Source organism: Alnus glutinosa, chromosome 14, assembly GCF_958979055.1.
Source record: "Alnus glutinosa chromosome 14, dhAlnGlut1.1, whole genome shotgun sequence".
Classification (NCBI taxonomy): Eukaryota; Viridiplantae; Streptophyta; class Magnoliopsida; order Fagales; family Betulaceae; genus Alnus; species Alnus glutinosa.
Window position 1 is genome coordinate 17,747,461 of NC_084899.1, and position 11,873 is coordinate 17,759,333.

At 39.4% G+C, this 11,873-nt stretch overlaps 1 protein-coding gene across 1 annotated transcript; it reads left to right on the forward strand.

Annotated features, from left to right (window-relative positions):
* Positions 1-5,597: 5,597 nt before the first annotated feature.
* Positions 5,598-6,014, forward strand: LOC133856757 (uncharacterized). Its single transcript, XM_062291805.1, has one exon. The coding sequence runs from the start codon at positions 5,598-5,600 to the stop codon at positions 6,012-6,014; it is 417 nt and encodes a 138-aa protein (XP_062147789.1).
* The last annotated feature ends 5,859 nt before the right edge of the window (positions 6,015-11,873 follow it).

Here is an 11,873-nt window from a genome sequence, read left to right on the forward strand (position 1 = left end):
ATTATGTTTGAGAGGAGGATCCAGAAGGAGGCATTTCGGACGTTAATGACAAGGTCACAAGGCTCTGGAAACCGGCAAGGGAAGTCTTTTTTAAGGAGTTGAATGATAATTTATGGTTGATTGAATTTTCCACCATTGATGATAAAAGAAGAATTTTGGAGGGGCAACCTTGGCTGTTTGACAGAGGTATCTTAGTGTTGAAGGAAGTGTCTGAAAATACTCTGCCAACTCAGATGGACTTTTCCAAATCTCTATTATGGATCCAGGTGCATGATATGCCTCTCATTTGTATGAAAAGAGAGATCGGTTATAATATTGGAGCCACTATAGGAGAAGTCCACGAAGTAGATGTTACAGGGGAGGGAGTTGGATGGGGTCATTGCTTGAGGATCAGGGTTGAAGTGGACCTTACTAAGCCGTTGGAATGTGGTCGAGCTCTTAATCTTAACGGTAAAACAGTTTAGGTTAATTTCTGGTATGAGAAATTGCCATTTTTCTGTCATTCTTGTGGAAGGATTGTCCATGATTTTGCGTCATGTCCTAGCAAAGCAGGGTTTAGACTTAATGTTGAGGATTCTCTAAAGCAGTGGGGTTCATGGCTTCGTGCGGATGATTTGCGTTTTTTCTCAAAGGATACCTATGTCGGGAGGACGGAGATCCGACCGACAGACTGGGGGAGGCATGCTAATGTTAGATGGAGGTGTTATCGACGATGTAAGGCAGGGCGGTGTAGGGAAGGGTGGTAACCAGGAGGATGAAGGTGGGGTAGTTGGTTGGAACTCTCCAGAGGCGGGATTTCCCAGAATTGGTGGTACGTCAAGTATGGAAAGTCATGATGACGGATGCATTCCACGACGTGATGCAAGGAAGAATTTTCTGGAGTCGGATTTGGCTGAGGAAGGACAGTTTCAGTGTGAAGTGGGTCAAACTGTTTCCATGCATTCAATGTTTCCTCATTCCAAGTGTTATGAAGTTGATTGTAAAGATTTAATATCCCACTCCCTTCTCCCTTTTCCTTATTTTTACCTTTCTAAAAAAAAAATCAACTTAAAACATTCTTAACTTTTTTTACTCTTTATATCACATCAATAATTTTTTATTATTATTTAAATAAAAAAAATTTACTACCATACAAAATTTTTCTACTTGTCCATATAAATTATTTCTACTTTATATCACATCAATCACTTTTTACTCTAACTCAAAAAAAAAATTTTCCATAAAAGAAGGGGAGGGGAGGGGAATTACTAAACGGGGCCTTAGTGGGCATTGATAAATCCTATCCCAAGAGGAACTTTTCCAAGGACCACGTGGAGAGACAAAGAGAAAAAGATATATTAAATAAGGAGGAAGGGAGAAAGGTGATGGAGACGATTTTAATAAAGCTTGGACAATATCAGAATGGAGGTGGACGTGGAGACCCTATGCATTTAATTTTCCACAGTGATATAGAGCATGGAGCTAACAATTCAAAAGCTCAAGAGGAGGCCAATATTGTTCAAACCGAGAAGAACTATTCAGAGATACATGCGGGGCGTAAAGGAAAAGAGACTAAACAAGCGGGTACGAGAATGCATTGTCTGAAGAGGAGTTCATGCTCCATGGATATGGTCAAACACATGCAAGTCAGTTTCTTTCCCTTATTGTAGAAATACCTGAAAATCCAAGAGTTGAGGGTGTTACTCAACGTAAATGGTCACGGAGGATTAAAACCCCTAACCAGTCTCAAAAGTTGTTTAAAGGGGGTAAAAGAAATATTAAGAGTATATGTTATCTGATGGAGATGGCTCAATTGTGCAGGCGAAGAAAGGAAGATTGGTGGCAAGGGAGTGTACAAATCTAGACTTGGCGGGGCTGTTTTGGCAAGGGAGTGTACAAATCTAGACTTGGCGGTGGCTGTTAAACAGCCCCGCCAATCACAATGATTCTCTTCAGCTGGAACTGCCGGGGGCTTGGGAACCCCTGGACAGTTAGGGACCTTCACCAGTTGGTGAAGGAAAGAAGGCCCAATTTTGTTTTTCTCATGGAAACCATGTGCTTGAAACAACATATGGACCGTATAAAACATAGGTTAGGTTTTGATAATCTTTTTGTAGTTGATCCAGAGTGGTGGCCTTGCTTTACTATGGAAAGAGGAGGATAATTTGGAGATCTATAACTATTCCAGACGACATATTAATGCGGTTGTGAAAGATAATGAATGATAGCCGTTTTGGAAGTTAATTGGTTTTTATGGTCATCCTAATAGTACAAAAAGAGATGAGTCTTGGGTTGTTCTCCGTCATTTGAAGATATACTCTCCGATTCCATGTCTTTGTGCAGGAGATTTTAACGAAATTGTGGATTAATCGGAGAAGGATGGATCGTTATTGCGGAGGGAGTCCCAAATGACAGGTTTTCGGGAAGCGCTGGAGGAGTGTCAGCTTGGAGATTTAGGGTTCTCTGGCCCTCGATTCACTTGGTCCAATAGGAGACTGGATGATACTTTCACTAGGGAAAGATTAGATCGAGCAGTAGCCAATCCAGAATGGTGTTCGCTTTTCCCTATTGTTTCGGTGATGATTTTGGCGGCTAGAGCTTCGGATCACAAGCCAATGGTGGTGAGCTTTCATGAAAGCATTCCTGAGAATCGACCCCACCGGAGGGGATTCAAGTTTGAGGCGTGTTGGTTAAATGATGTTGAAAGTAAGGAGATTATGAAGAGGGCATGGAGTGAAGGGGCTGCAGGGACTTCAACCATGGCAGACATCCAGGATCAGCTTTCAATGTGTCAAAGGGACTTAATCCGATGGAGTTGCAGAAAATTTGGAAATGTGGAGGATCTAATAAAGAAAAAGTTTGCTCAGCTAAGGGCTCTTCAACAATGCAATTATCCGGAAGTAGCTCAACAAATTAAATCCCTTCAAAATGATATTGAAGTTTTGTTGAAGAGTGAAGAAATAAGGTGGAAACAGAGAGCCAAACAAAATTGGCTTAGTCAAGGAGATAGGAATACGGCTTTTTTCCACTCTTGGGCAAAGTATAGGAGGAAAATTAATAGCATTAGGCGAATTTATGATGAGCAGGGACAGGTGTGGAGGAGAAACAAAGACATAAGTAGGGTTGTGGAGGGTTATTTTAACAAGCTCTATTCTACACAAGGGTCAACTCATTTGATGGAATGCATACAAGTTGTGGCTCCTAGAGTAACCGAAGAGATGAATGGAAAACTTCTTCAAAAAATTTCAGAAGATGAAGTTCGGGCAGCTCTTTTCCAAATGCATCCACTAAAATCACCTGAGCCGGATGGTTTTCTTGCAATTTTCTATCAAAAGAATTGGGATACGGTGGGCAAGGATGTTTGCCAGGTGGTGCTGTCTTTTTTGAATGGTGGCCAATTTGATGAAGGTTTGAATGCTACAAACATTGTCCTCATCCCTAAGGTAACCTCCCCTTCCAAACTTAATGAGTTTAGGTCTATAAGTCTATGTAATGTTTTGTATAAGATTATTTCTAAAGTGCTAGCAAATCGGTTAAAATCAATTTTACCCCACATTATTTCTCCGAAACAAAGTGCTTTTGTCCCGGGTCTTTTAATCACTGATAATGTTATTATGGCCTTTGAAACTCTTCACTCTATGGCAACTAGACTTTCGGGCCAGGAAGGTTTTATGGCAATAAAATTAGAGGCTTATGAGTATGGAATGAGATTTTTTGGAAGCCATGCTCATAAAATTAGGCTTTGATGATAGATGGGTTCATATTGTTATGATGTGTGTTAGGACGGTTTCTTTTTCAGTCCTTATCAATGGTGACTAATGGTTATTTTGAACCTTCCCGTGGGCTGAGACAAGGTGACCCTTTATCCCCTTACCTTTTTATCTTATGTACAGAAGCTTTTTGCTCTTTGATCCGTAAGGCTGAATATGAAGGATGTATTTCTAGAATTCCTATCTCTAAAAGGGGGATCCGTATAAATCAACTATTTTTTGCCAATGATTGTCTTCTTTATTGTAAAGTTAATGGGAGTGAATGGAAGTGTATTCAAGATATCCTCTCTAGCTATGAAGCAGCATCGGGACAAAAGATTAACAAGGAGAAAACTACTATTTTCTTTAGTAAGAACACTAAACAGGAGGTTAGGGAGGTTTTAATCTATAAGAGGCAGGGGTTAATTCTATCCAGCATTTTTAGAAGTATTTAGGGCTTCCGGCTCTTATTGGACGTTCTCGGGTTTCCTCTTTCAATTCTATTAAAGGTAAGATTTGGACAAGGCTGAATGGGTGGAAAGAGAAACTTTTGACACATGATGGAAAGGACATTCTTTTGAGAATTGTTATACAAGCAATCCCTACCTATACTATGAGTGTATTCTGACTTCCCAAATCATTGTTAAAGGAAATCAATTCCCTTATGGGTAAATTTTGGTGGAGTTTTAAAGAAAACTATAATAGAATTCCTTGGATGTCTTGGAAAAATATGGGCAGAAATAAGGATTTGGGCGGGTTGGGATTTAGAGATCTCGAGTGTTTTAATGTCGCTATGTTGGCTAAACAGGGATGAAGATTGTTGAAAAGCCCTGACTCTTTGGTAGGCCGAGTTTAAAGTGAGAAATATTTCCCGGGAACTGACTTTCTAAACTCAAACTTAGGCAAAATGCCTTCTTATGTTTAGAGAAGTATCTGGAATGCCAGACCTTTACTTCAGGAAGGGTTGTTGTGGAGAGTGGGGGATGGTTCTAAGATTAAGATATGGGAAGATAAATGGCTACCCAATACTTTTTCTCATAAGATTCAAGATCCAATTAGGGTTCTACTGAAAGATGCTAAAGTAGCAGATATTATCAATATGGATTCTAATTGGTGGGACATACCTCGAATTGAGCATATTTTCCCTAACGAAACTGTTGAACGGTTTTGTAGCATTCCGATCTGTCCTTGGACTTAAGAGGATCATCTGGTCCGGGCAGGGACTAAAACCGGTTTCTTCTCGATTAGGAGTGCATACCATTTGGAGGTTGGTCGCAAGGATAGGATTTTGGGTAGCTCTTCAACTTGCTCTCTTTCTTCGTCCCTATGGAGGCGCATTTGGAAATTGAATATTCCGCGATTTGTCGTATTATTTTTATGGAGAGCATGCAACAAAATTTTACCCACTAGAAGCAATCTGTTCAAGAAAAAGATCATTTCAGATCCTCTTTGTCCAATGTGTGGTTTGGCGACAGAGACTAGCGGCCATATTTTATAGGTGTGTGAGTCTACTCTGCCGGTTTGGAGTAATTGCGGAGGGTCTTTCCAGAAGAGCATTGTAGTAGCAGATGATTTCATCAACATTTTTGGGTATCTTTGTGGTAGATTAAGTAAGGAGGAACTGGAGCTCTTTGCTATCATAGCCCATAAGTTGTGGCATCTTCGTAACAAGGTTGTGTTTGAAGGTTTAGTTTTGACTCCCTCCTGTTTGAAGGTGCCAAAGAAATGCTAGAAGAATTTCATGGAAGTCAAGTAGCTGGGGTCATTCCAGTTAATGGAAACCAAGTCACCAATACTCAATGGACCAAGCCAGTAGGGGGTACTATTAAGATCAACTAGGATGTGGCTTTGAATCTGGGGAAGAAGCTAATGGGGGTGGGTGTGATAGCCAGGGACTATTCGGGACATGTGAAGGCGGCATTGTGTTCTACTTTACCTTTTGTCTCAGATCCCATTGTGGCGGAATCCCTTGGAGCTCGGAGGGCCTTAGAATTTGGGCGAAGTTTGGGTTTCCCTTCTATTGTTTTGGAAGGTGATGCTAAAGGAGTTATTCTGGGTTTGGGGAGTTCTGAAGACCGCGGGGGTAGCCATGAAGGTGTAATTAAGGAATGTCGGATGTTGCTAAAGTCTTTTTGCTCGTGGTCTATCAATCATGTGCGGCGTGAAGGAAATATGGCTGCCCACCAGTTGGCTAAGCTTGCTATTTTTAAGTTTGGTCATCATGTGTGGATTGATATGTGTCCTAAAGAAATTTGGTATACTATCTGTAATGATGTTTGTTTATAATGGAAAATTCACGTTTTCCTCTAAAAAAGAAAAAAAAAAAAAAGAAAAAAAAATAAAGCACGTAAAGTTGTGGTTAACGGTCCCTGATGTTGCTTGAACTGCAAGGAACTGATTCCGACTATTCCACACTAACAACAAAGCTAATTGAATAAAAAAGAAAAGAAAAAAAAAAGCTAATTAAACCTGTCCTTTCAAATTTTAAAATCTCAGCGTTCTCTCTCTCTCTTTTTTTTTTTTTTTTTTTCGTATATAAAATCTCAACGTTCTGTTTCTCGGCAGGCTCTTCCTCTATCTCTCTCGCTCAACTCCAGTTTCTCGCTAGGCTCTCCCCCTCTCCCCCCTCTCTATCTGAATCTGAGAAAGCGTCGTGATTGATCAGCTCTACCAATTACGACTCTCTCTCAACTCCAGTTTTCTCGTGAGGCTCTTCCTCTCTCTCTCTCTCTCTCTCTGAATATGAGAAAGCGTCGTGAACGATCAGCTCTATCAATTATGACTCTCTCTCTCCCCTTCATAATCGTACAATGTGAGTTCCTATTTTTCTCCGCTTATTCTCTCTCTCTCTCTCTCTCTATTGCTTTTTTTTTTATTCTTCCTTTTTGTGTTTTGGTTCTGATCGGATTCACATTTGATTTGATTGGTTGCTTTTATCTTTGTGTGCATTCTCTGTAAAAATCAAGTTAGTGAAACTAAGTCGGAATTTTTGAATTTATTTTTGCGATTTTTTTCATTTTGAATAAAATAACTTCAATTGGTTTGTTTGTGTTGTTGATATAACGCAATCCTCTCATGTATTGCTTAAATTTTGGTTTGGTTGGATTTGAAAGTGATACATGGAAAAGCAGATGATCCAATCGGCCAGCTTCGTCCTGTTTAGAGTTGCACCAATGCTATACTTTATTCTTTACTAGAAATGTTGATTTTTTCGGTTAGCTTGGAATGGAACCTGTGAATCTTGTTGGCCTGTCCTAAATAAAGTCAATTGTATGAATAAATTTGATTTTAAGGGCTTGATTTTCTGATGCGGACTGCTCTATATTTTACAATCGCGTGCACGTGTTTAGTTTTTGTGCTTGATTTCCGATGCTTTATATTTTATGATCGTCTGCGAAATTTTAGTCTAAGCGCTTGATTTTCTGCTTTTATATTCACGAATTTTTCTCTATTGTGATGTTAGTTACAAGAATGGGGCTGTCTTTCACCAAGCTTTTCAGCCGGCTGTTTGCCAAGAAAGAGATGCGTATTCTTATGGTTGGTCTATATGCTGCCGGGAAAACCACAATTTTGTATAAGCTCAAGTTGCCACCATCCATCCCTACCATTGGTATGTTTTCTTTGACATGATATATGGAATCAGTAGAAGAAAATCTATATATTTTTTCTCCTCTCCTTGTTTGTGATTTGCTTCTTCAAAAGAAAAGAATTAAATTATTTAGCACAAGTTGAAAACTTGGGGGTTTTGCTGTTCCTTGGTGCTCTATTAATCTGGGCTGTTATAATTCTAATACCTTTGAAGATCGACCACAAATATTTGGGGTTTGTTTATTAATAATGTCCATTTATTAGTTTGATATTTGGTCAATATTTTCTAAAATGACAGGTGATACTCTAATACCTCTGTTTTCTGCAGTATTCTCTAAAAGGGCTGACATTAGGCCAATTTTTTTTCTAGATAGTTATATATGTAGAGCCTAACCATAACTATTTCCAGTCTAGCTATATATATAGATCCTATGCCTCCATGCTTAATTTTTCATTTTAGGTAGCCAATGCTCTTATTGGTTTACATTTATGAAATACACTTGTTTTATGAAACGTAAGAGATATGCATTATGATTGTACTTATGCATGCTATGGCATTTGCATGCATTTATTTACTCTTTGTATTGTGGTTGATATGCATGCATTTATTTGACCACTATTATTTTTACTTTCCCTCTCCATTTTTTTTTTTTTTTTGGGTTAAAATTAAAATTATGTGTATGCTGTCGGCGTTTTCTTTGCAAAATGCATATAATTTAGTAAATCATGAAATATTGAACTTCTGTTTAGTTGGTGACATACTTCTTTCTTCGGGATTGTTACTGATATTATAGGAAAGTATAGAAAGTGAATTAATAATTTACAAATAATATTTACTGAAGAATATTTACAGTATAGGGACTCTACGTGCGCGGGAAAGATAGAACAATAACTAAGTAAATAAAGCAATAATTTTTTTTATCTTGCAATTAAAAGACCTAATTAAGGAATAACTCTAGAAAACCTAGATATAAAAACCTATTTCTATGCATGACCGGCCACCAATTGCCTCCTAAAATGATTTATTTTTCTCCAAACAGTATAGAACAACCTCTTTTCTCCCTAGTGGTCGCCCATCAAATTCATTAAAAACCCAAGAAGATTTCTGGTTCTTGAAGAAGAAAATCAAAGAGAGTGAAATCTCCTAGCCGCCTACTTCAAGGTAAATATCTTTTCCAATCTTTTCATTTCTTTTTAAGGAAAGTAAGTTTTCTTTTCTGTAATTCATTCAAGGTTTTGAATGATTTTTATAGGATTTTAAATTATTGAATTTTAATCTAGGTTTACTAAGAAAAGAATCTAAATTTTATGGAATATTTTAGATATCAGTTTTCCCTTTCCAAAATAAGGCTCAAATTCATTTTAGAATTTTAGATTCATTCATTGTTTAGTTGTTCGATTTAGGGAGATTACGATCAAAGGACAAAGACAATAGGTCATTTCCCTAGCCTAAGAATTTCGACCAGCCCAATAATGGGCTATATCTGAACTTTCTTATCGGTTTTTCTGCTTGTTATCGAATAATCCAGAAAGTAGAAGAGCCTAGGATGTGTCCTTGTTGTTCTGGGCCAGATTTAAGGCCATTGGGCTGAGTAAAAAGCCTGTTAGTGCCAAAATGGGCCAATCTATCCAATGAAATTTGACAGATTTTTACCCTTGGAAAAGGGGAAATTTTGAGCCCCTTGTGTTCCAACAGCACAAATCGTTCGTCGCTATAACGGTCCATTAGTGGCTGGATGGGCTTAATTGCAATAGTGGGCTGAATGGGCTTAGGTTAGCAGTTAGTAGTAAAGCCCATAGAAATTGCTAAGAGTTTAGATTGGGAGCTATATAAGGATTAGAAGTCTAATTGGAGAGGGCATCTGATGAGTGAATTGTTTACTTTATGTAACGGTCCATTAGTGGCTGGATGGGCTTAATTGCAATAGTGGGCTGAATGAGCTTAGTTTAGTAGTTATTAGTAAAGCCCATAGAAATTGCTAAGAGTTTAGATTGGGGGTTATATAAGGATTAGAAGTCTAATTGGAGAGGGCATCTGATGAGTGAATTGTTTACTTTAGTAAACTTGGAGGCCGAGCACCTCGAATGCTCTAGAGATTAGCCCTCTCGAATGTGGCTATTTGCATTGTAAATTCCGTTCAATCAATTTAGTGTTCTTCTTCCTAATTCCTTCAATTCTTCTATTTTAATTCATCAATTCTGTCATTTCTACTGATTCCATTACAAAATCCCTAAATCAAAATCCTAAAATTTCAGTACCAATTTTGGTACTGTTTCAAGTGGTATTAGAGCCTAGATCCACTGATTTTCTATTTTGTTCATTTTCAAACCCTAGATCTATGGATCTTCACCATTTTGATGGAAAAAACCTCTCGGTTTGGATGTTCCAGCTTCAGCAAAATTTCCTCTACTATAATACCCCTAACGATCTTCACAAATATATGATGGCCTCATATTACATGGAAGGTGAGGCTCTCGATTGGTTGGTAACAATGGAACGGGGTGGAGTTTTTACAATGGATGCTGATTGGGAGAATTTTGTGCGACTCATTCACCTTCGATCTGGACAAGAATCGGAGGACCAACAATGTCAGCAACTCAGTGATTTCATGCCAAACTGTGAGCAAGTCCAGAAAGGAGAAGAGGAGAAAAGAGAAGACGGAGCCACAGAATCGGTTGGAGAAATTGTTGAGGCTATTCTAGAACGATTTTTGGTTCCTGCGGAAGTAGAAAACCAAGAGGAATTCAAGAAAGAAGAAGAGGAGAAAAGAGATGAAGAATCAACTGTTTGACGAAATTTCCCAACCAAAGATTTCAGAATCTCTTGTTGAGAAGCAATTTCCAGATTCGGTTCCTAAGGAGGTAGAAAACCAAGAGGAATTCACGACCGAACGGTTTCCGAAGGAGGAACATTTGGCCGTGGACAGGAGTGAAATGCTTGAAGCGACGGAAGCAGTTCCTCTAGCGATTGACTCCCTCGCGGTTGTAGAGCAGTTTTTAGCTACTGAAAAGGTAGAAAACCTAGACCTCATTCACATTCCAGATCTGGTTGAAGACGTTGACAACACACAACCAATTCCAGAATCTGAAACAGCTCTGGTTGGAGATACCTATCACCAGCTCACTGAAATTTCTCGACCGAAAAATTCAGAATCTCCCTTGGAGAAGCCATTTTCAGATCCGGCAGTGCCTAATGTGATCATACTAGAGGCCATAAATCACACTGTGAGTTCTTTTTTGTCTCCATATTTGACTGAGATTGCAGTGGTTCTTGTGGTTTTGAAACACCGATGGCGTTGGAAAGAAGAAGAGGATGCGCCAAGCCGGTGCTTGACCGGAGAGTTTCGAGTCGAGCGGGCATGGGCTCACTGGGCTAGACTGGGACGGACCAAGCTGATCATCGCTCCGATGGTGGACAACTCGGAGCTGCCGTTCGAATGCCTTGCCGTAAGTACGGTGCCGAGACCGCGTACACGCCCATGTTGCACTCTTGCAATTTTTCTGGAAACGAGAAGCACCGTAATCAGGAATTTAACACTTGCCCCGTGGATTGCCATTGTTTGTCCAAATTTTGTGCGAATGGTCCAGAAATTTTGTTGGAAGCTGCACAGAGAGCTGAACCTTTTTGTTTTAGGAGTGGACATGACCAAGAAGGAAGAAGAACGAAGAAGAACGAAGGAAGAAGAAGAGAAGAATCTGGAATCTAGTGTATACACAAAACGGTGCGTTGAGAGGGAAATTGCTTGTGTAGAAGGCGAGTTTTGGGAATTGGGTCAATTGGCTTTCATTTTTCTCTCACGCGTGGAAGATAGCTGGCTTATCTTTGTGCTTCTAGAAGTCATGGACCACCTGCATATGGAAACAGTATTGGGCTTCTAACAATTGGATGCTATATTTTTGTTCACAAAGGGATGACAGGAACCAGCTTTTGAAGTGGAGACTAGCTGGCTTACTCTTAAGTATTCTAGAATTTTGTGGGTCACGGTGTGCAACAAATGCATGGTAGGATGGCTTTCTCACGCGTGTCATTTTGCATGTCATGGACAGTAATGTAGGGGCTTGCGCAATACTGAGAAGTACTATACTACAGTCTCGGGAATTATACTTGCTAGATACAATAAAATTGGTGATTGGTCCAGAAGGCAAAAAGGATGGAAAGAAAGTAATTTTGAAGCTGCCCGGGTCTTTGTTGAAGAGAATGGGTTTTTGTTCGGCCTGCACCTTGTGGGCAAGGTGCTTTTAAGGGGTGGGTAATGTAACGGTCCATTAGTGGATGGATGGGCTTAATTGCAATAGTGGGCTGAATGGGCTTAGGTTAGTAGTCATTAGTAAAGCCCATAGAAATTGCTAAGAGTTTAGATTGGGGGCTATATAAGGATTAGAAGTCCAATTGGAGAGGGCATCTGATGAGTGAATTGTTTACTTTAGTAAACTTGGAGGCCGAGCACCTCGAATGCTCTGGAGATTAGCCCTCTCGAATGTGGCTATTTGCATTGTAAATTCCGTTCAATCAATTTAGTGTTCTTCTTCCTAGTTCCTTCAATTCTTCTATTTTAA

What these genes read in the sequence shown, in the direction of transcription:
- LOC133856757 (XM_062291805.1), top strand. Translation starts at nt 5,598, where the DNA reads ATGGGGGTGGGTGTGATAGCCAGGGACTATTCGGGACATGTGAAGGCG.